We start from the raw sequence: 22,446 nt of genomic DNA on the forward strand, positions 1-22,446 counted from the left end.
GGGCGGCGCCGTCCTGAGGTGATTTGCGCGGCCCCCGGGGCGTCCTCTCCCCGTGAGGAGGAGTTGAGCTGCCCCGGGCTGCCGAGCGAGGTTTCTGCTTCACACACCCTAACGCGCTGCTGTGCCGGCCAGCTGAGCGTGTCTGGCACATAGAGACACAGCACAAGCGATGCGAAGCGCTCGCTTTCAAATCGTGTGGTACTTTGTGAAGAAACCGTAACCGAGGGCTGCTCCTGGACCATACAGCACAGTCAGAGATGCCCAGCGGGTTGCTTGTGCTGCTGCTGTTCCTTCTCCAGGTGGACCAGGTAAGGACCCTCAGTCCGAACAAGGCAGAAGCGTTAGCTACTTGTAGAAGTTGATAATGCACACGTGCAGGCACCTTAGACGGGTGCATTTTAGTCCAAATGACTAAAGTGTTCAGGGAGACTTAGGACAAGGTTGCGTAAAGGAGAGTAATGTTGAAATTCACCAGCAGTTCTGTCAGTGACTTTAAAAGTCACACACTTCTGTTTGGCTAAGTGAGCTAGGTAAATCCCACATGCTTTATTCACATGAAATGTATCCTTTTTCTGTTCATCACATACACCAAAGCATCCATTATACCATGTTCGGGGTGCACTGGAATGCCACTGTCTTCCTGAAAGAGCTTTTGTTTCTTGGGAACTCTGTTTTCAGTTTGGCTGCATGAAGCAGCGGTCCTCCCAAAACCTTGGCTGTCAGTAGTTCCTGCAGTATCTCAGCTCTGTCCCCTTCACCCCACACAGCAACAGGGACCTCCCTTCAGCCACAAAGATGTGGCAATTGAGAGAAAAAATGCCTGTATACTGGCAAGGAAACTTGAGAATTTCCTTTCCTCAGACTCTGGCCAGAAAACATGGGCTCTTCCCTGACACGGTCCAGTTTGTGGGCTTTTTAAAAGAGAAAGAATGAGCATGCTTCATTAGCTGGTACAAAAATGTTTGAAAACAGCTGCTTCCAAAACCATCCCCATAGTCAAAACACTACCAAGATAATGACAAATATCTGGTCTGAGTTAGACTAAGGCAAGAGATGGTGCCAGTGAGACAAGATGGTCTTCTGGGAGACTTTCCTGAAGCGTCAGGTCCTCAAACACACAATTGCCTGTAGTTTAGTACCTACCCTAAAGATAAAAGACTTGTAACGTACTTGCCCTCTGAGCATTTCTTACTCAATCAGACCTTTCTAAAGAAAGCTCACTCAACACAATGAAACAGCTTCATCTCTTCTATAATTTTTGGATCAGTGTAGGAAGATGAAGCCCATGGCCTTACCACCATGGGATTATCACCAGCTTCAGATTTTCCTTGGTCCATTTCTTCCTAGGTGCATCTTGGGACTGCCTGAAGCTGCTTCAGAAATCCATCTCACTCCCACAAGAATGGTTACTGCCTTTAGCATATGTTGGAATTGCTTTAATGAAGTATGACTAGATCAGAGCAGAGCATGAAGGAAAGCATGCAGAGAAAGTATCAGTTGCTAAATTCCAGGAAAGTCTGAGTACTTATGTGTGGTTTGGCAAATTCCTCTGCTAAACACCGAAGCTGGCATAGAAGCTCTGCATTCTTTATGATTTTACTTCCTGTTTATGTGATTTATAGTTAAAGATCCATTTTTATCTAGACTGTATAGCCAGAAAGCAGGATAAAGAGGATTTGAGGTATTGATTTCAAATGTATGCAAAAGCACTTCTTTGTCAGTGATGGCATAAAATGACACAGTCTTCTGTAGCTCCAGGAAAACTCCAACCTTCAATGGTTTATCACTGCGTAATAGTGTTTCTTGATTCTTGTGCCATGCTGACAACTGCTTTTGGGGACCTACCCATTCTACACACCAGGAATCCTCTGTTCTTCCTAATCTGTCCCTTCTACCAATCGTTTCACGAGCAACTCCAACAGCCCATCCATCACTGTCCTTGGTAATTACTTCCCAGTAGTGGCACCCAGTAGAGAAGCCCTGGGAACACAACACTTGGCTGATGCAGAATCTCTTGAGTGATGGTTCATAATAAGTTGGGTTGCTGGAAACCATTACTTTCCTGTTCTGAGTTGTGATTGCAAAGCGGTCATATGCTGTGGTGAGATCAAAAGTCACAATATCTGCCCCTAGAAGAGAGAAAGGAAAATATTCTCAACTCTAGGCAATAAGAAAACAGACCTCCTCGGTATTTACTTGCATCCTAAGTAACAGTGGATGTACATCCCTTCTCAAGAACAGAAATGAAAGCCAATGACCACACAATAAACCTTAAGCAAAGTCCAATCCTGCACATCAGCAAGAATTCTCAAGTAAATGCTAATGACTGTATCCTGAGCCCAGTGCACACTGAAACATTTAACAGGCACAACTGGGTAAACATCCGTGACAGGCTCTTGCACTCCAAAGCAAGGCGAAGGCACTGGGCTCCCTGCAGAATGGATCTTGTTTGCTATCAGTCTTGTAACAAAACTATGCATTTGCCACTAAAAAAACTGGATGCTTACTTTAAGAAAACTTACATTATCATCTGTTCACTGGGACATGTTCTTGCATGTTTTATAAGCAAATATATTAATATTGTGTTTATGCTACAGCTGTAGCATTGTGTTGACTGTAAAAAATATTTCTGTAAAAACGATGCAGAATTCAGTGATTGTGGCTTAACGCAGTAAAGACCAGTAAGGTGCAGTAACTGCCCATACACCAAAACAGAATCTGCAGGCAGCAGAAGCTACAACAGAGCTTATACACCTCCATCGAACAGGTTTCTTAATGTTTTTATCTTCCATATGCAGTCAGGTGTAGTATTACATTGTGCTGCAGTGACTGATTAAGTCATGGTAAGTTTAATAGTTTCCAGATTTCAGTTAAACAGACAGATCTCCTGCTAATGTTTGTAAGTATGGTTTTCTTCATCAAATCCAGTCATAGTCACTTGAATATTGTTATTGAAGAGCCACGTTGGCTTGCATACTTACACCGAGAAAACTGGCTTGAAATGCTTGGTTCTGGACTTTTAGCTGCAGACTCTGAAGATAATGAGCAGACACGCGTCTCTTGATATAAGGCTGGAGATTGTACTAAATATGGAAAAGATAAAGAGTTAAGGCACGTCGTGAAAATGTAAATAGGAAGTATTTATGTATCTTATGGAAAATGTAAAATAAATGTAGCTGGCAGTTAAACTACAAAACAAAGAGCTGGGTTTTTGATTGTTAAAATTGTCAAAGGATGTGAGGGAAATGTTTTTATTCAAGATTACCAGGGCACAGCTGCCTTCACTGTGGTCAGAATGGAGGAGTCAGAAAAGTTAACTCCCTCTAAAAAAGATTTCAAAATAAGGAAAACTCACCTGGTGGGAACTGCTGAGGGTATTCCTCCAAAAGTAAAATTTCCAACATTCTCTTAAGATTTCCTACAGCACTTCTGACAACATTAAACTTCTCATCAATTGTAAATTTATGCATTGTTGAAGGTGAGCCTCCCTCTCTCTCAAGCAAGTTACTCTAGGAATGACATAAAAGAAGAATCAAGGGGAAGATGTAAACAGTATCAGTTATTTCATGTAGCATACCAGGTAATATTATAAAGCCAGAGTGGAAAAGGGGCAGTGATCTCTCTAAAATCTTATTGTTTGAAAGGAGAGCTTCTTTAACAAGATAGTTACCTGAGAGAAATGACCTGAAAACTTACAGAAAATGTGAAAGGATAGTTTATTCTTGATCAAAAATAAAATAATTTATTTTCCCCAAGAAAACTAAGAATGGGATTAATTTTTCTTAAATTGATTACAATTTCATTAAATTTACGTATGCATACATAAACTCTTTTTAACTTTCTTCTTGTAACCAAACCAGAAGTTTTAAAAATAATTAGCGTGAAATCTAGCATAAAATACCAAGAAAGGGGTAAACCTCATTTGCCTAAATTTAGAAATTGTGGAATTCTATATCCAAGCGTGTTCTCTTAATCTGCCTTTATCGTCTGCGGAAAGAAACAGGCATTCTGAAGGAGCGATGACTCCCATGTGAAGGTGGGCGTCTCAAGTAGGCCAGATGACTCACGCTCCAAAAGTACCTGTTTCTCTTCATTGCCTGTAACAGGAGTCTGGATCAGGTATAAACACATACAGTTACATGAGGTGAACTCCAGTGTAGGCCTCTAGCAGTCCACTTCTGTCTCCTAGCCCTGTCACACCAGAGTCCCACTCCAAATTGCCATTGGCTTATTAGCACCACTGGTATTGTCTTCAACATCAAAATGGGCTCTGCAGAATTTCAAGTATTTTAATTGCCTCTTTTGAGAGCTCTTGACATATTTTTCCCCAGAAGGTTATTAGGAAGTACTTAATAACAGTGAGTTCTTTAATTTGCATATGTACGGATACTTTTTTTTTCCTTCTTCTGGAAAATTACAAAGAAAATAGAGGATCTTTAACCTTACATTTGGCTCAGGACTGGATTTAAGCAATACAGTCCCACTTCATTCCACGTCACCGGCCTTCTTGGAACAAACCTAGTTCTGAATTGGCACCCACAGCCTAGGCTTTTTCTGGTATTTTTGACCTCTGAATTTCCCACTCCAAAGTGTCACTGGCACCACCAGCCCAATGCCTGTGGATCGGTATCGTTGTCTACAGCGAGAATAGTGCAGCGGGGACCCAAAAGCACTCTGTACATGTTCAGCTCTTCAAGACATTTAGCTTAAGAGTTTTTACTCACATTCTGCCACCTCATTTCATCACTTCCTAATCCTTTCTCCATCTGGGCTTTGATGTCTATGAGTTTGTTCTTTTCAACACAGAGCTGGTGAATAGTCTCTTCAGTCTTCTGTTGAGCTGCTTTTTGCTCCTGTTCAATGAACATCAGTGTGTTTGCCTCCTGTCTTTCAATGTATTCCTTCATGCAACAGAAGTCTTTAGTAATCTGGCTTTGGATCTGAGATGTATGTTCCTGAAAGACAGAAAACATGGAGCTCTTTGTGTTGTTAGAAAAGAAGATTAGTGGAATATGAGAATTTACTGCCCCATTTAATGTGCTCTTTAACTGAACAGAAATACCTAGCCCTATTCAAAGGAGTAAAACGTATTTGACACTATCCTGCATAGCCTGCAATGGGAATCTGGGCATGTTAAAGATGTTGACTGTTTTGTGGCCAACAATCTTTGTTTGACAATTTAGCAAAGATCAATATTCCAGATTAATGACATATCTAAGAGTCCCAGGCTACTCCTGGGGTAGGCAGAAAAAAGCAACAGTGCACAATTTCTGCAGCTTTAGTGCCAGCCAAGACATCAGTTAGTACAGCTGGTGCCACAGTTCACTCTTGTCAGAAAAAAAGAGAATTGTGAGAGCAACAGAAGGAGACAGAAAGGCAGATCCCTGCTCTGGGCTGGAAGGCCCACTGGAGTCAGTCACAGGTTTCAAGGTGGCAGTGGAAACAGAAGGTAACCGCAAGTAATGAAGTACAGTGCATACCTTTGTTTTACTGAGATCCTTCCTCAAGATGTTGATGGTCTCTTCAGTTATTTCCAGTTGTTTGGAGATGTCACGTATCTGTTCCTCCTTTAAAGTGACACATTTGAGCATTTATCTACATAACTCTCCAAGAAAACATAACCCTCCAAAAGAACATGACTAGGTTCAACAGCAGGGTAATAAAAATCCTCACATTGTTGACAGTTAGGCACTGGCTGGTTCACTGTGGGGCTGGAGGACAATTAATTCTGAGTGTGAATAACCACAGTAAAGTCAACATTCAACAGTCAGAAGTCATTTGTGAGCTTAAGCCCTTTGCTGCGCTGCAGAGACCAAGGAAGACTTTTTAGATACATGTGTGCATAGTGTTACAGTAATGAAGTCAATAATCAGGTTTTGGTCATCTCCTCCAAGATTTAAGAGTTATTTTAAGCAGAGACAGAGACAACGAACCAGTCCTGTTTTGTGTCACTCAGCTGGGTGGAGCTGTAGCACTGTATCATAACGCTATGTTTCATTTCAGGAGTCTCCAGGGCTGTGCCGATGCAGTGAATAACACCACTTAAGATGTTTGTGAAAAGAGGAGGGAAAGAGCTGGCAGTGACTGAAATACAAAACAACTGCCCTCCAGGACGCACAGTGCTCGAGGCAACGTGAAGAGATGGTGCTAACCTCCTGCGAAGGATGCAATGCACTGCGATTACATCATTTGCTCATTACAAGTTTTAACTGGAGGAATAAAAAGGTAAGAGTGAAGAATAGCAATGGAGAAGGAAATTAAAGAGAATAGCTGAGAGATGAAGAGACAGAAGGCAGAAACAGGTTAAGAAAGATTTAGAGATGTTTGAGGTTTCTTCTCAGTCCTAAACTGACTGAACATAACCGGGGCTTGCTGCCTTAGGCATTTTGTAGAGTTCAGTTGGCCCCTGTCCCTCCAGCACGATGATCAGCCAGTTATCACAACCCTGTATCAGATAGGCACATCCAGCTAGCAGCTCTTTCAACACAACCAATGCACCAGACTCCAGCAATGAGCCCCAAACAGTGCCTTAGCAAAACCCATCTGCCCGAGTGAACAGCCCGGTTGTGACAACACCGATATCAACACATGAAATGCAAAGTACTGAGGGGGAAAAAAAGAAAAAGCAGAAAGCAGGACGGAGTTATCTCAGCCCGAGCCACGGCCTCGTTCCCAACTTGTACCCAGGACAGGGGGGAAGCCCCGGCTGCCCCTCCCCTACCTTCTCCCCGGGTCGCCGCCCCGCAGAGCTCCATCCACCGCCGGCACCATCTCCAGAGGGTCTGGGCTCGTCCCACGTCCCCAGCCCCTCGCCCCTTCCCCCGTTCAGCACCAGGCTGACCAGGGCGGCCAGCTCCCGGTTGGGCCGCAGGTCCTTCAGCTCGAAGCCCTCCCGGCAGAGCGGGCAGGTGGCGCGCTGCCTCCCCCTGCAGTAGGCGGCGATGCAGGGCCGGCAGAAGCTGTGGCTGCAGCTCGCCAGCCGCACGGGCTCGGTGAAGTGCTGCAAGCAGCAGGAGCAGCTCAGCTCCACGTCTGCCAGCAGCCGACCCAGCTCTGCCTGGGCAGCCATAGCCGGACCGGCCCGGGGCGGAGCAGAGCGCGGCGCGGTTTCGTTTCCTCGGGGCGCCGCCTCCGGCCGGGGGGCCGGGCCCGGTGTGGGGCTGGGCTCGATACTGTACCGGGCACGGTGCGGGGCTAAAGGCGGCTGAAGGCGGCTGAAAGCCCCGGGCCACCTGTGAAACCGGGCTCCGGTGCTGCTGTTGCCTTCAGCTCGGCCCCAGGACTTGGGCTGGCTGTGGGAAAGCACTGTCACAAAGCTCTCTGTAACCTCGCTTCCAGACTTCAAAAAGTTGTCGTCTCTGCACAGTTGCATTTTGTTTCTTCGGGGAATTTCCTGGTTTTGTAACAGGGTTGCTGACACGACTGGTCTGCTGACCTTTCCTGGACATCACACAGTGAGCCCCATCCGTGAAGCTGAGGCTTCTGGGTGGACTGAATTCCCTGAGATCATCCTGAATTACGCAGCTCACCTCAAAATAACTTAAAAAAAAAAAAAAAAAAAAAAAAAGGCATCTCAAACCAGACTGTGATCCTCATACAAGTCAACGGGTGCCTTGCTGTTGATTTCAGGAGCTGCAGGATGAGGCTGTTAAAAGATTTGCTGAACCAGCATGTGAACTGTTATTCACCAGATTGCATGGGGAGAGAGAAGAAAGAACAAAAACATCAGGGAGTTTATGGGAGTATGTCAGGAAGCAAAACTCCTGCTGCAGATTGTTCAAGACTGGATGATGATGAGTTGACTAAGACAGGCAGAATGATGATCCAAGTCAATTTTTCTGTACTGTTGTGGAAAAAAAAGAGTTAATCTCACTAATCCCTGCACATATTGGTACTTCCTTGTTTCTGTAGAACTATTTGGGGTGCCTTACACTGGCTGGCAAGCAACAGCAAAAGGTGGAAGCTTCACCAGAAGCTTAGTTTGCAAGACTTCCGCTTGATTTGCAAACTAAGGGAATCTGAAAAGAAGAATTAAATATCTGAACGACTGGCTGCTTGGTAGAACCAAATCTTGGCCTTGGCTGTGAGGCAAGAAAACAGTGCACTGTGTGAGCCAGTGCAAATCCTCACCCACTCCTGCGCATAATGGATGTGCATAGCACCTGATCAGGAGGCACTCACTCTGTACTTTCCGTGCTGGTCCTCATTCATTGAGTGTCTTCAAACAAGCCAAGGAAGATAACACTTTTAAAACTAGCTTCTGCCTTTCAATGCTCAGACTAATCAAATTCAGCAAGTGAATCCACGACCCAAAGCTTTAGCTGTTTTTAGGAGATGACACCAATCAGTGTGTCTTTGTCCTGAACTCATGTCTTGACTAGGGCAGTATGTGGGGTTGCTTTGGAAAAGAAAAAAAAAAAAAAAAAGGGCCTTTACATGTCTCATTTGCCACTCATAAAAGAATCAAATAGCAGAGACTGTTGAAAGCAAGGAGCTAGGGACATCTGTCATTAGAGTGATTCCGTTACACTATTCTCCACAATTCAAACTTGACTTTTATTTTTTTTTAACAGTTTCTGTGACGGAAATCTAACACTGTTAAAAGCATTAAAACCACTCCATGGAAAACAAACATGTCCCTATCTGGATAGGAGCTGAAGTCAGGTAGAATATAGCTGCCCAGCTCTGCTCCTCCCTGAGAAAGATTCATCCAATCATTCCAGCATGAATTTATATCTTTGGTCTATCCAACAGGATGCCCTGCATCGTCCTGGTAGGTGGTGACGTCTTGCCTCTTGGTCACTCATTCTATGCACTCATGTAACAGATGATCACATTCACTGGCAAAATATATGCCACCAGGTGGACTGTCAAGTACATCGTTCTGGATGTAAAGGCATCCATCTGATATCAGACCAAAGCAAGAAAAGGAGGATGTGATAAAACATCACCTGCAGGAGTCCTCAAGGAAATTCATGCCAGCCCTCTGTGGTCAGACTTTCTCCACTGACATTGTTTTTTTTTCCCATAAGTCAACACTGGCTGATTCATCCCCACATCAGTCTGGGAAGGCCTCCTCTGCTCAACAGCAGAGAAGGGAAGGAAGAAAGAAGGCACTTCAGAGGAAGGTTGTGCAGGGACACAGATAATTTTTGAATATCTGCTCTCCACCTTACTTGTTTCTCTGTTGCCACCCTCCCTGTGCCTTCAGTTGTTGAAGGAAGCCCTCTGTGGTAGTCACTGAGGGGGCCTGAACATCACCCTCGCAGAGGCTGCAGACCAGTGCTGAACAGAGCCCAAGAAGTGCAGTTCACCAGAACTCCGAACTCACTGTTAGTCTTAACCAGTCAAAGGCTGGGCAATAACTCCATTCAGGGCGTCTATCCACTCCCTCTGCTCCTTATCGTTCTCACATATAAACAAAAACTCTCGCGTTGGTGTGACCATGGTGATCCCTGGTTTCCTCTTCTTCACACAGACTCCCTGGGGCAAGCCAGCTCGTGCTTCATAGCCCTCATCCATCCTTCCAATAAAAATCTGGCCCAGTGCAAATGCATCCTAGAAAGAAGGAAACAGAAGACAGTCATTAGCCAGCGGACAGTACAGCTCCAACAGACATTGTTCTCTCCTTTGACATGGAGCTGGGGATGTGTGGAGGGATCACTGATCTACTGACAGGCAGCAGGAAGCGAGCAGCTATTTGTAAAAGACTAAGATCTTCCTCACAGCCACTGTAAGGGACAGAGCTCCCAAACAGCTCAACTTCAAAGATATCAACCTATAAGGGAGATGAGCTCTTGAGACTGAGCCCATTGTCTTATGCAGCCGCTGGAAGAGTCGGATAACAGACCCCTTCTTCCCACCCACCTTTGTGAAGGAGCTTGGGGGATAGCAAAGAACAGCTCTCTTACCAGTGGATTTTTAAAGTATAGCAGGTTCCTCTCCTGAGAGTCCAGGCTGAACCAGCGCACCTTGAAGGTCTCCTTCTGCTGCAAGGAGATGGTAGAAGTTTGGTAAAGACCAAATCCCAGAGAAGAATTCTGGTCTTTCTCTGCTCCTTCAGCAGAGCCTGAAATCTCCAAATTTCCCTCTGATGTTCAAAGAAGCAGCAGCCCAAATAAATTCCCACAAAAAAAACCAAACAAACCCACAACCCAACATAGGCTGAACACCTAAGAATTTGCTGCTATAAACAGATGTGACTTCTGTGCCACTGACTTCAAGAGAAATAGGGAAGTAAGGGAGTTAGCATGTGATGTTCTGTTCTAGAGGCGGCTGCAGTTCTAGAGCTGCAGTCAGCAGGCAACTGATACAGGAACCTATTTGGTGTTGCCCAACAGTACTTAGTGTTTCCACTGCCAGCCAATCCATCTCACTTTTCAAGGAGGATCCTTCTTCACAGTTGTTTTTTCCTGCACAAAATAAAGCATGACCCAAAGACCACAACAGGCTTTACAATGTCTTTTATCAACCCAGGAAGCACACAATCACTCAAGAAATTGCTTACTAGTAAACAATTATAGCATTATCAAATAATCTCCTCCTAGAAGAATCCTGTTTGTGTACTACTATGCATGTAAGCTGGACCTACCTTTGGTCCCGTTTTCTCCATATATCCTTCTTTGACATAATTTCTTGTGATCCGGGGTACGAGCTAGGAGAACACACACACAAAAAGGTCTGCCATCTCATTCAAGCTTGCTTTTCTGTTCTGTTTCTTTCAAAGCAAATCACCGTCAATTTTGGCTTTTATGGTTGGGGTTGTTTTTGGCTGCTCAGTAAAGGGAAGTCTGAATTAAGAAGGAACATAAGACTGTTGCAAGATCACACGTTAAAAGAACCACATGTAGACTTTTGTGTGGCCTTTTCTTCTATAGCTTCCATCCATCCCAAGGCTCACCTACTGATTTGGCACTGTATGGAGGCTGGCTGTGGTCTGGCTGCTCTGAAAGAGATCTTAATTCTACCTACGATCAGGGAAGTGGCTATATTAAGGAATGTAAAGACAACAGAAGAAAAATAAGAAAATTCAGTGATGCCCAATGCAAGGAAAGGAATAATGTGAGACAGAAATCTTTGTGTTTACTTGAGAACCCAATACTCCTGCCAGGAAAGCTGACCAGCAAGTCAAAGTAAGAGACAGAACACAGATGCCCAAATTAGCTTCTGCTTCCTTGTGTTTGCCATTAAAAGACTTTCCTTTATTCCATCTCTAAGGCAACTGAGTAGTGAAGAATATTTGTGTTGGCACTAACAGAGACATTGAGCATGAGTGATTAGAGGTGTTACTCTTCTTATGCACAGCTGGTATGGCTAAACACAGATATGTTTTGAAAAGCAAACAAAGATTTAGACTTTATGTCCAAAGTTGATCAGGAGGAGGAAAAAATATTAAGGATGTGATTGACGTTTTTCTCCAGAAGTTCATCCATAACTAGCTGTGCAGATAAAAAGAGCTTCAGATATTTCTAATAAGAGAGGAAACAAAAGCACTACCTCCTGACGGATTATCTGAGTAAGCATTATGGAGTTCCTCTCTCTCAAGCAGGGACTCTTATCTGTTTCTTGAACAACTGTTTCTACGTATCTGCTCTGCAGATTTATTTTTCCCCAATGCTATCACACAGTCCAGCAGTAGTTCCACAGATACCTGTACCAGCTTCACGTACTTTAAAGCTGCTGCCTCCAAATCCCAGCATTAGCACCGGGCTGAGGCACACTAGAGGACAGCCACCATGGAGGTCTCAAGAACAGCCTGGTATGACAGCCTCCCTCTTTCTCCAGAGAGAAGCAGCTGGCATTTCCAAACCCATATGCAGCTGTCTGAGCACCTGGCTCTGGCAGAAGCGAGAAAGTGTTTTCCCATGCTGTGTTTGTGCAGACTGCTTCAAGCCCTGTTCAGTTCTCACCTCAGACTCAGGGACAGTTGGGAAGGTTGTTCTAAGATAATGGTAACGTGCTGCCCGGATGGCATTGAACCAGTCAACAATCTCCTAGGGAAAACAGCAAAGACAAACATAAAGACAAAAATAACATGAAGGGGTAAGAACACTGCCTTTCCAAAAAGACCTTTCTCCTTCATTCTGACTTCTTTACAAAGATGCAGTTTCTCCCCAAGGTCCAGAGAGAGTCAGTGATTTGTCCCAGACACCTGAAAAACACTGAGCCTCTAAAATAATTTTTAAATGCTAACTTTTAAATTTTTAAATATCCAGGAAGGTCCTGGACATCCTCAGCACGGAGAATAACCCAAGTCTGTGTACAGAAGCTTTTTCAGTTGGTTCAGTTATGGATTGTTTAACCACCTGCATACCTGGAAACACTTCAGAACTATGGCAAGGAAGAAACAGAAATCTAACAAAACCTGTAAATGTACTTAAAATTATTAGTCTGTTTGGAAATAATGCAAAGCAACAGTATTTTCCGTGTGTGTCAAGAAGGCTTCAAAGAATATAACCTACAAGTCATAGTGATTTCAGAGAAAATCAGATTCTGCAGAAACAGGTATATATTCCAAATTATATATCCAACACCTGAGAATCTTGATCATTCCAAAATCTCTGTGGTATTCACCTTTCCACTTTCATGATAGACAAAAAGGTTCCGTGTCTGACCATTTGTCTTGTAGGTGATCTGCAGTCCATGAGCATGTTGGATTTTCTCTGTCTGGAACATCACATTCAGTTTCTCAATGCTGATAATGGCTTTTGGACCTTTGGTCTGCGAAATGAAAAGCATCACTGTATTAAAGTGGTCTCAAGGAAGGCAATGGAGGATAGATAATTGTATGAGAACCAGGTCCCTACTGAACAGAAAGCAGGCATCATAAAGTACCTGATAATTGGATATACCTGAAGAATAAAAGCTATAGCTAATGTGTCACATAAAATCAGTTACACAGAAAACTCCCCTTCCTTCACAAATGCTGGCTGGCCCTTGGAAAGTGATGTGTCTGCACTGCAAAGATTCCCTCTCCAACCTCACAGCTGGAGATCAATTAGCTACACATTCTCACTGGAAGGGAGACATGTTGAGGATGTTACTGCAGCAGCTGATGAGAGAATATTTTGGCAATGTGAGAAGTAGCATCTGCTAACAGATCTCTTCTTCATCTTGCTATTCAGTATCCATTTCCTTCATTCACTAAGCAAAAGGAGGCTGCAGGGTTAAGATAAGGGATGAGGAAAAGGGCTAAATCCAAAAGAGCAACTGCCTAAGTAAGATACCACAGATGTTAATGCGGAAACATCTGGGCTGCTCCAGACACAGGCTGACCTGGCTGCAAAACTAGAGACAAAGCTCTTTATACTATTTTCAACTTGTAAAGAGTAGAGTCTGAGGCTGGTTGTTGACCAGCTACCTACAACTAGCTGTGGCTGGGGAACTCACTTCTTTAGTGTAGTACTTCAACATCCCTTCCCTTGCTGACAGGAGGAATCGCCTCTTCTGGAACTGTCTGCTTTCCCGCCCGCGCTTCCAGAGGAATCCTTCGTGGCTACCTGCATGTGAGACCAAGACGAGCATCAGACAAAGGTAGCACTATAGCAGGACTGTTTATCTATGTGGTAATGTGCCACAGAGTTTCAAGTCTCTTTTCCATCTGAGAATTTTCACCTCAAATGGAACAAATCAGTGGAGAACTAGAGAACTGTAAGATCACACATGTAAGCTAAATACACCTTGTACTTGTTGGGAGCTTCTTCTCAAAATTAGAGCCTCAAAAGCAAGGCCTGCACATCCAGCAACTCATACGTGGCAAGCCATCCTCAAAGATCTTCAAAGTTGCAACCAGAGTACTGTGCTGCTGGCCTTAAAGCTAATACCTTTTCCCTGACAATCCTAACTTTTACCTGCAGAACAAGGATCTTGGCAGACTCGGGTGGCAACAAATTCCTCACGCTCATATTTAGCTCTAATCCATTGTTCTTTTAAAACCCTGAAAGAGGAAAACATGGATAAAGCTGATCTGCCTCTACTCTGTTTTCACCAACCAACCAAAGAGACCTGTAGAGGGAAGCAGCAGTTCGATAGCTGAAAAGGTCTGCCCACTGAATAACCATCAACTTACAAGCAGTCACAGGCCTGGGGGATGTAATAGTACGGGGGGACTTTGGCCTCATATTTAGTTTTGGCACAGAGATTCCCATGCTTCTTCATAAACTGAAATACAAAACAAGTTCCACTTAGGCATGCAACTACAAAACCAATACTGTATCATGAGCATAAAATGAAACTTAAACCAAACTCTCAGTGTGTCTACACAGAAGTTTATACATTTCCTTTGGAACTGTAGCCTGCACTATTTTAGATATTTCACTGTTTACAGCTCTGAACCAGATGGGAAGGAACACAAGATTGTGGTTATTAATTGAAATAACAAAAGAGAATGAAAATACATTTATGATCTTCCTCTACCTTCAGCTGTTCCTAGAAGTAAATTGTGATTGCATTGCTAACACAATTCAATAGAAAAATGAGAGGCTGAAGCAATATTTAATAAAGGTATGTTGATTACTAAAGAAAACATACTAACTGGAAGTAACTGTGGGCCTCTAAGCCACAACATGCAGATACTGCAGGCTGTTAAACATACAATCACCTATCAGTGTAATTTGATTGAGTACGTCATAAAAAAAAACCACCTAAAGTTACCCAATGAGTTCACTCGGCTCTGTGTTCTTCTGTTCATAGAGAATGGCGTGAATTCTGAGTCAGAGGAGGTTATGCTGAAATACGGGGAACAGTAAGTGAAATACTCCTTTTCGTTCTGTACCTCTATAAGATCGTTCTCCCAGAAGTCAAGCCGAAGGGATTTGACCCTGCTGATTTGAGGAAGATTGCGATGGATTCCGGAGCAATTCAAGCAAATGAATATTCCAAGTTTGTAAGAAGCCCACTCTGGATCTAGACACAAACAAAAAGAATGCATGGATAAATGGGAAAAGGCACAGCCACTGACAAGGGCAAAAAAACCATATCTGATGTACAGCCCAGGTTTCACACCTAACTCATCAAATCCCACCCCATTGTTTAAGGCTGTCACCTCTTTGTATTTAAAGGAACCACATCTGCTTTCCCCAGGGAAGGCGGCAGCCCTGAAACCCGTAAGCTTTTTCATGGAGAATTTGTTTAAAAATTAATGTGACCGTGCAGGCAGCCAAGCGGCGATGTGAAAGCTGAGCTAATTATTAGTTCATCGTGGCAAGTTCTTGCTGCTGACCTAACGACGGAGGGGCGCTTTGGCCAGCGAGCAGCTCCGCGGGTGCAGGGCTCGCCCGCCCCCCCCCGGCCGCCCCCTGCCCGGGGCCCGCTCTCGCCACCGCAGCAGGGCCAGGAGCAGCCCCGAGGTGCTCGGAGGGCTCCATCCAGCACGATCATTTCCTTCCCCCGCGGCTCGCCTCGCTTCTCCCTTATCGCGGCACGCAGCAGCTGCCCGCCGGGTCCCCGCCCGCCGCGGGCTCCGTTCGCAGGAGGCGACGCCCCAGGGCGCGAGCCCCCGGGCTCGGGGGGCTGTGGCCGTGCCGCCCCCGGTCCCCGCTTCCACAACCCCCGGGGTGCCGAGGCCGGCTCCCGTCCCCCCGCTGCCTCCCTCGGTCCCCCCGAGCCGAGCCGAGCGGTGCCGTGCCCCCGGGCAGGGCTCGCAGCCCCCACCTGCCGCCCCGCAGTCGGCGCAGCGGCCGTTGCCGGCGGCCTTCAGCAGCTCCAGCAGCGGCGCCTTGGGCCGGTCGCGGTCCATCGGCGCCGGCCCCGGTCGGGAAATGAGGAAGCGGAGCGGGGCCCCGAGCCGCGGGGCGCCCCCTGCCCTCCCTTCCCCTTCCCTGCCCTCCCCTCCGGCCGCCTCCAGCGGCGGCTCCGCGCCCCCGGGCAGGGCGGGGCCGGCCCCGCGGCCGGGTGCGGGCTCGGCGCAGCTCGGAGCCGAGGGGGGTCTCCGCAGCGAGCTCCTCGCTCGTCAGGGTCCTGCAGCCGGCAGGAGGGCTCATCCCCGCACCTGCTGCGCCTCCTCTGCCTCGCTCCAGGCTTGGCTTTCTTTTGCGGGAAAAATTTCAAATGAAAAAAAAAATTTCAAATGAAAAGCCTGCTGTGCAGCAGAACGGCGACTGTGCTCCGGGTACCGGCCAAAGCGCTCGTACCGCGGACGGACTCGGTCAGGTGCTCAGCACAACCCCCGAGCGCTGCCTGCCGCCCTGCTGCGAGGAGGAAAAGGTGGCTGCAGCTGCAAACCCAGGGAAAGCAGCACTTCAGGATTTGCAAAGCCTGATGGCAGTGCCCCTCTTTCAAGATAAAGCCAACCATCACTGGTCACTGTAACTGGGAATCTTTCCTAATCTAAGGAAAAAGACCCAACATTTTAAAATGAGGGAAAGATTTACAGCAAAGCTGATTACAACTGAAATAGACTAAAAGTGAAAATTAAAAACATCATCAAGCATTTTTCATTTTACTCTAGGTAGAGGTTAAAGTATAATTATAGGTTAGACTATATCACACTATAATTTGCGATTTTTGTTCTTTACTAAACTTTAGGTGTAATTGTGTAAAATCTTTGTGTAGTTGCTCATTTTCTAAATGAGAAAATACTATATGTCTATTAGTTAGAAGTAGTGACTTTTTTTTTAATCTTTTTAGGTACTAAATAACATTAGGCTATGTTTTTTAAAGTGAATATAAAGTCAAGTTAGTGAAGCCATAAAAGGAATTATACAGCAGAATATCTGAAAAGTTGAGTATCCCTCAAATACCTGTATAAGATTCCTTTTAGTGCTTACCCTTTAAGAGCTGTTGTATACTAGAATAGAAACATGGATTTCTTTTTCCCCCCAGTTTTCCTGCAAACCATACCTTAAAGATCTTTTGCTAGCTTAATCTTTGTGTTCTTACAAATCCTTTAAGATATGAAAATGCCTGATATTTACAAGTAATTATTTATATTCAAGACTAAATACAAACCTGACAGTAAAAAATGTGGCATTAGTTGTTAACCAGTTTTGTTTTAAATACTGTGTCATAGTCACATAGCTGAGCTTCAGTGTGCCTTGGCAACTTGCAAGGGAAGTAAGTGTTCTTCCCAGGCCTCCAGTCACCATCTTGCACCATTTCCAGACTATCTCAGTCTCTATGAAAGCTCTGTCTTGCAAAGGGATTCTTCTGTCCTTCTACTCTGCATTAGTACTAACACATCACACAATAACAAGAATACACCTAAAGCTCAACAGCTTTTTTCCTGTACTCTGGGAGTGTAGAAGAGTGTTAAGAGATGTAGAAAAATCATTTAGCTAAGTCCATCCCTTACCTTTTCTCTTCCTTTGCACTTATATTCTATAAAGCAATATTAGAATAATGCTAAAAAGCAAGACAAGCTTCAAACTTGACTGAGATTTCAACAAGAACATTTATAAATAAACATATACTTTTGAAATTACTGTACACCCAATAATAACTACTGCTTAAATAGGATGTAGAGTCATTTCGAAACTCCATTTTTACTTCCAGTTTCACCAAATTCTTTTGTTTAGGTAGATCTCAGGCAGGGGTTGTCTCTCCTTTCCAGGTAATCTTTGTATCATTCCCATGATTTCTGAAACTGATTTTTATAACGTGGAAGAAAAGGTGTTTGCTGCGCCAAAGAGAAGTTTTTCCCTACATTACACTTTCATACTGTGGAAGCGATAGCGTATGTCCTACTACATAAGGCACATGGGCTAGCTCAATGTGCAGTATAAAGTAATAAGCAGAACCCACACTATTGCAGGAAAAGAGTTTGGTTCAAAGGTAGAAGACATTCAGGGGAATAGGTCTTCTGAAGCATTTCTGTTTAGACTCAGTTAATCAAAACCTACCTCCCTTTCTTTTCCTCAAGACCAGCCTGTCCCCTTTTAGAAACCTGCTTTCTTCTGGCATCCAAGAGAGATAACAGTTCCTTGCTTCAGCCCCTGGTCTCCTAATCCTGAACTGACACTCTTTAAATTTCTGACTACTTAAGTAGAATAGTAAGATGCTCATACCTGATGCACAGAAATGCAAAGTGACTAGTTTAGCAGAGCTCAAACGAACTGTTACGAGTGCATTATCTTGAATGAAAGATAGCTTGAGGAGTTTTTTTGTGGTAATTGCACATAAGTCTCTCATCAAGGAATGAGCTGCTTGAATTCCACCTTACCTTTTGGACTCCTATTATACCACCACAGCCTGAGCATTCTGTAAAATTAATTCCTAAGGCAATTATTAGAACCAGAGAATTAGCTTCAGAAGGAAGTAAGTTGTCTCCCACTGCTAATTTATGTCTTCCCCTGTGTTCTCTAAAATAGAAAGTAATACAATATAGGGCCTGTCTCCAGTATACGTACGTCCACAGCTTAGTTAGCAGCCTTTATAAAGCAGTGAACGGATATGCTTTTACTTTATTTTTTGCCAAAGTTAACAGGACTCAGACCATTGATGCAACAGTACAATCCAATAAAATTTTAACAGGCACCACTTTATTTCACTCTGTGCTACTGAAAGAGTAAACTATAAAGGTTATCTACAATGCAGATCCTTAAAATAATTTACCGTTTTTATAAATATTTCTCATTCCTGAACATCGTTAAGACATGAAAAATATAGGATGAGAACAGAAGGTACTAGAAAATAGCCTTCCTCATTATTATAGAAACATTGAGGTAAATGGAGTGGCACTGTAATGCAACAATCTCAGTTTGAGGAGGAAGAACAGTAAAACTGCAATATAAAGGTAGAAAAAACATGGTTGAGATATTTCCAGTTAAAAAAATTAAATATTTTTATAGACCAAAAACATTACATTTTAAAGTCTTACTTTTCATATATATATATATATATCAAATATCCAGAACTATAGCAAAGTGTCACAAATTTATTGTATAAAAACAGATTCAATCACAAATAATCAGGCTGAAGTCTTGCCAAATACAAAATGAAGTATAAAAATAGAACACAATATACAAGACTAGAAGTAGTTAAATATTACTGAAATCAAAGTAACACTGGAATAATTGTTATTTACAAAGTCTTGCCTAATATCCAAGTCCATCATGAGCTACAGTAATCATTTCTCTACCCTTTTAAGATCAACATGCATATCAGCTGTAAATAATGAGTGAAGTTGAAACCAATGTATACAAATATATGTACATAGATGCATAGTGCTTTGTAAAGACTTTGCTACCCACTTGTTATTGTGAAGGGAGTTGCTGTCATTTACATTTCACAAGAATTATTGCTTGGTCTCCCTGCTCCCTCCTCACCCTGTGTTATTTAACATTTATGCAAATTCTGAAAGAAGCGAGCTTCTTTTACTAAAGTCAGCTCCTGGTGGTGGGTGGGTGAGGTATAAAGAAAAAAACAACTTTGCTGTAGAAGTTGTGACAGTTGTTTTTCCCAAAAAAATAAAAAAAAGGACTTCTTGCTATGTGATTCACAGATTACAGAGAAAGATAGCATGAAGTCCTGATTAATTTGTACATTTAATATTCTAAATGCACTTACTAGACAAGCACCAACATTTCAGTCTTTAAAAGCAATATCATGACGATATATACATTATTTTAAATACTCATAGAAATTTAATATACAAATGGCTCTGAATATACAATAATGTGTTTTAAGAAAAATAAGTCAAACCATGGTGAGAAAACCACCATTAGGCACAACGTATTTCTGTGTTAGCAATTTTAAGGGAAGTCTAGAGACAGACTGTGCATCATTTGTCTGGGTATTTCAAGATGAATTCCTTCAAGATAATGCAGGAACCTATAAAAAAAGTAAGAGTAACTATAAGGGGGCAAAGTTATTTCCAAATGGTAGACAATACTTATATTTAGAGAGGCAACATCCACCTTTCTCATCTCGAATTATTTTTACAAAATATTTTTATTAAAATACAACTACCTTGTATACTGAAACGTAACAGGATTTAGGAAAACTAAAACCTACCTTCTTTTAGTCTTTCCTTGCTCTTTAATCTTCTCAGACCTACAAATACTGCGAAGAGTAGGGAGATATTCGAGTACGCTGGCTTGCTTGTTACCCAGGTTTAAAGGAGTTCTGGAAAATATAGTTCTGATGACTGCCAACCTCTTCTGTGCTTTTTCGTGAATGCTAAAATGAGAACGAAGCTTTGTTTCTTGTTCAAGAACATCATCCCCATTTTGTTCTTTTAAAATCAAAGCCACTGGTTTAAAACTGTTAAAGACACTGATGTCTGAAACTGCCTCCCAGTGGATTAGACACCTGCAGTTTCTGATCATATGCTGCTTACACAGCATTTCAAAACTGCACTTAGGCAAAAACACGAGGGACAGTAGTTTGTTTTGCCAATGCTCTTAGCTTAACTATCTAATCTGACAAGGTCTTCACAATCTAGTTATGTATGTGAAGTTTAGTTTATCTGTCAGACAACTGAAAGCATCTGTGGTCTTCAAAAATAAAAAGCATTTTGTGATTGACGTTCTGGAAAATAGCAATATCAGATCCAATCTATAACTCATGATATATTGACCAAATTCGGTCACAGATTAGACAGACCCATTTTGATATTACTCCTCTTGGTTCTTCCTTACAGAAATGCAATAGCTTTGCTCTATTATGTTAGGTCTTCATCAGGCAACACCTACACATTTAATATAGATGGGCTCTGGATGAAAAATTTAGTGTCTGGTACTTGCAAAATAAATTTCAGTCCATCTGACTATCTTGGAAAAAAACATTCCTTTGTTCCTTTTTGGGGTGGCGGTGTGTATGCTGTTTTAAAGTAAGTAGATCAGATTAAGGTCACCATTCCTGAACAATGTTATAGTCAGGTTATTCAAACAAAGTCATTTTTTGGTAGCAAGTGCCAAGCAGTTAATTTAAGCTTACTTAGGTGAACAACTTACTCCATTGTTCTGAGACATACTGAGAACATTCCTATCTGTATGAATGTGTACATATAGTAACTGAAACAGTCCTACACACTGTGAAACGCTTTTCTTGACAAGTATACACAGTATTCCAGAAATATTTGCAAATCCTTACCTTGAATCAGCTGACTGATTGAAGGATACATAATTTCTTGTGTTTGAGATATGCATAGTAAGTCCCTCAAGTTGATCGCTTTCAGGTGTTTTACTGGAGCTCAAGGAGGTTTCCAATTTTTGTGAAATACTAACAGAACATTTGTTAAAACTGAGTGCTTCAATAGCTGCCTTTATTTCACTACAGCTCTGGGAACTCCACCAATCAGTATTTTCTATACTGAATTCATCACAAAGACCATTTTTGATTTTGCCATTTGTCCACTTAAATCCTTCATCTTTAGAGAACTCCAGTGGCTCCCTGGTGTTACTGTTTACACAGCAATCCAAGAAAGACATGTTCTCTACAAATTCAGTCAGTGAATTCAGACACTGACAAACAAGAGCAGATCTTTTATCATTTGCTGGCGTTTTACTTTTCATGTCTTTTCCTTCTCTATTCATCATCAATTTTGATTCCTCGCTATTCGCTTCAGCACATGATGTAGGACTATCTGATGGCAAACTTAAGAATTCAGCTGAATAGTTCAGTTCAGTGTCAAATAAGTCACTATCATCCAATACATCAAGCCTTTTCTTGTTCTTTGTCTTTTTAGATTTTTTTCTAGAGCAGTAGCTATTAATAGATTTGTTTTTTGAAGAAACTATGGTAGTCCTTTCAAGTGTGGAGTTAGAGGCTTCAGACTGGTTTGAAAGATAATGCACTGGTAAAGGAAGAAGCAGTTCGAGATTACTATATATAAAATCCACTGTCTTCAGCTGAAATTCTGTGAGAAGCTGTATCAATTTATCCCATTTCTCCATGGTTGTGATTTTCTGCTGTAAGATAGTTGAGAAAAAAGCATTAATAACTTTTTTAATAATCATGCATTTAAATGTAAAAGAAAAAAGCTACAGAAAACCTCATATTCCTGTCTTTATAATATTCTGAGACAAAGGACTATTTGGCTTGCAGCAGACTGCCCCAGTTTGCATTTTGCTTAATTACTAGAGAATACCATAATTTCTACGACCAACTTTTTGAAAAAGATTTACTTTTGAGATTCTATTCATAGTGACAGTTACACAATTACTTAGCAATTATTCAAAATATTAGCTTATCAACAACAAGAATACCTTAAGAAATGTAAACAAGTCTTCTGAAGGCAACAGGATATTTCTAAGGCCGAGCAATGTCTCTACGCAGCCTGTATCGCATTTTGGAAACTCCTGAAGAGGTGCATCAGCTTGAGAAACTTCAATCTTTGAATCAGTAGCCTTTTCAGAATTAATTACTTGATCTGCTTTGTTTATCTCATCTTCTCCTGCACAAAGACAACATGCTTCACTTGAAAAAAGTTGTATCATACAATTTCTGATCCCCCCCCCCCTTGGTCTCAATTCCTTTTACAAATACTGTAGCTGTTGCTTCTTGCTG

At 42.7% G+C, this 22,446-nt stretch overlaps 3 protein-coding genes and 1 long non-coding RNA gene across 8 annotated transcripts in view; 1 reads left to right on the forward strand and 3 right to left on the reverse strand.

Moving 5' to 3' along the window:
- The first annotated feature begins 14 nt into the window (after positions 1-14).
- LOC308180106 overlaps positions 15-22,446 on the forward strand; it is a 26,933-nt gene continuing 4,501 nt past the window's right edge. Inside the window, exons 1-4 of the long non-coding RNA XR_013940747.1 lie at positions 15-308; positions 6,004-6,225; positions 13,432-13,533; positions 14,692-14,743. This is a non-coding gene — a long non-coding RNA (uncharacterized lncRNA). The remainder of the gene's footprint in view (positions 309-6,003; positions 6,226-13,431; positions 13,534-14,691; positions 14,744-22,446) is intronic.
- RNF135 (ring finger protein 135) lies at positions 1,421-8,401 on the reverse strand. The gene is made up of 6 exons (XM_080561216.1): positions 6,722-8,401; positions 5,481-5,567; positions 4,725-4,955; positions 3,356-3,509; positions 2,982-3,083; positions 1,421-2,129 (listed from the first exon to the last, which is right to left on the reverse strand). The coding sequence occupies exons 1-6, from the start codon at positions 7,370-7,372 to the stop codon at positions 1,597-1,599; spliced, it is 1,758 nt and encodes a 585-aa protein (XP_080417342.1). The 5' UTR covers positions 7,373-8,401; the 3' UTR covers positions 1,421-1,596.
- On the reverse strand, positions 8,538-15,888 carry ADAP2 (ArfGAP with dual PH domains 2). 2 transcript variants are annotated; one of them, XM_080561256.1, is made up of 10 exons: positions 15,652-15,888; positions 14,774-14,904; positions 14,069-14,160; positions 13,851-13,936; positions 13,390-13,499; positions 12,574-12,720; positions 11,910-11,993; positions 10,592-10,654; positions 9,912-9,989; positions 8,538-9,558 (listed from the first exon to the last, which is right to left on the reverse strand). In XM_080561256.1, the coding sequence occupies exons 1-10, from the start codon at positions 15,734-15,736 to the stop codon at positions 9,340-9,342; spliced, it is 1,095 nt and encodes a 364-aa protein (XP_080417382.1). In that variant the 5' UTR covers positions 15,737-15,888; the 3' UTR covers positions 8,538-9,339. The 2 variants fall into 2 exon arrangements, with proteins under 2 accessions (XP_080417382.1, XP_080417381.1); XM_080561255.1 differs by lacking the exon at positions 15,652-15,888 and adding an exon at positions 15,221-15,609.
- Positions 18,455-22,446, reverse strand: part of ATAD5 (ATPase family AAA domain containing 5) — a 20,260-nt gene continuing 16,268 nt past the window's right edge. For 3 of the 4 annotated variants that reach the window (XM_080561181.1, XM_080561180.1, XM_080561178.1), the window contains exons 20-23: positions 22,146-22,333; positions 21,031-21,848; positions 19,951-20,115; positions 18,455-19,767 (exon numbers count right to left, since the gene is read on the reverse strand). In XM_080561181.1, the coding sequence (XP_080417307.1) occupies positions 19,689-19,767; positions 19,951-20,115; positions 21,031-21,848; positions 22,146-22,333 (1,250 nt within the window). In that variant the 3' untranslated portion in view covers positions 18,455-19,688. The remainder of the gene's footprint in view (positions 19,768-19,950; positions 20,116-21,030; positions 21,849-22,145; positions 22,334-22,446) is intronic. The other variant, XM_080561179.1, reaches the window with a different exon arrangement.

Source organism: Anser brachyrhynchus, assembly GCF_964034855.1.
Source record: "Anser brachyrhynchus genome assembly, chromosome: 18".
Lineage (NCBI taxonomy): Eukaryota > Metazoa > Chordata > Aves > Anseriformes > Anatidae > Anser > Anser brachyrhynchus.

Excerpts from the sequence above, each read along its gene's own strand:
- ADAP2 (XM_080561255.1), bottom strand. The coding sequence starts at position 15,365 with ATGGAGCCCTCCGAGCACCTCGGGGCTGCTCCTGGCCCTGCTGCGGTG. Across the intron at positions 14,905-15,220 it reads AAGCGCCCCTCCGTCGTTAG|ATCCAGAGTGGGCTTCTTAC; the intron begins GTCAGCAGCAAG and ends GTTTGTGTCTAG. Across the intron at positions 13,937-14,068 it reads CCCCAGGCCTGTGACTGCTT|GGTTTTAAAAGAACAATGGA; the intron begins GTAAGTTGATGG and ends TTCCTCTTTCAG.
- RNF135 (XM_080561216.1), bottom strand. The coding sequence starts at position 7,372 with ATGCAACTGTGCAGAGACGACAACTTTTTGAAGTCTGGAAGCGAGGTT. Across the intron at positions 4,956-5,480 it reads AGGATCTCAGTAAAACAAAG|GAACATACATCTCAGATCCA; the intron begins GTATGCACTGTA and ends TCTGTCTTTCAG. Across the intron at positions 3,084-3,355 it reads CCCTCAGCAGTTCCCACCAG|TACAATCTCCAGCCTTATAT; the intron begins GTGAGTTTTCCT and ends TTCCATATTTAG.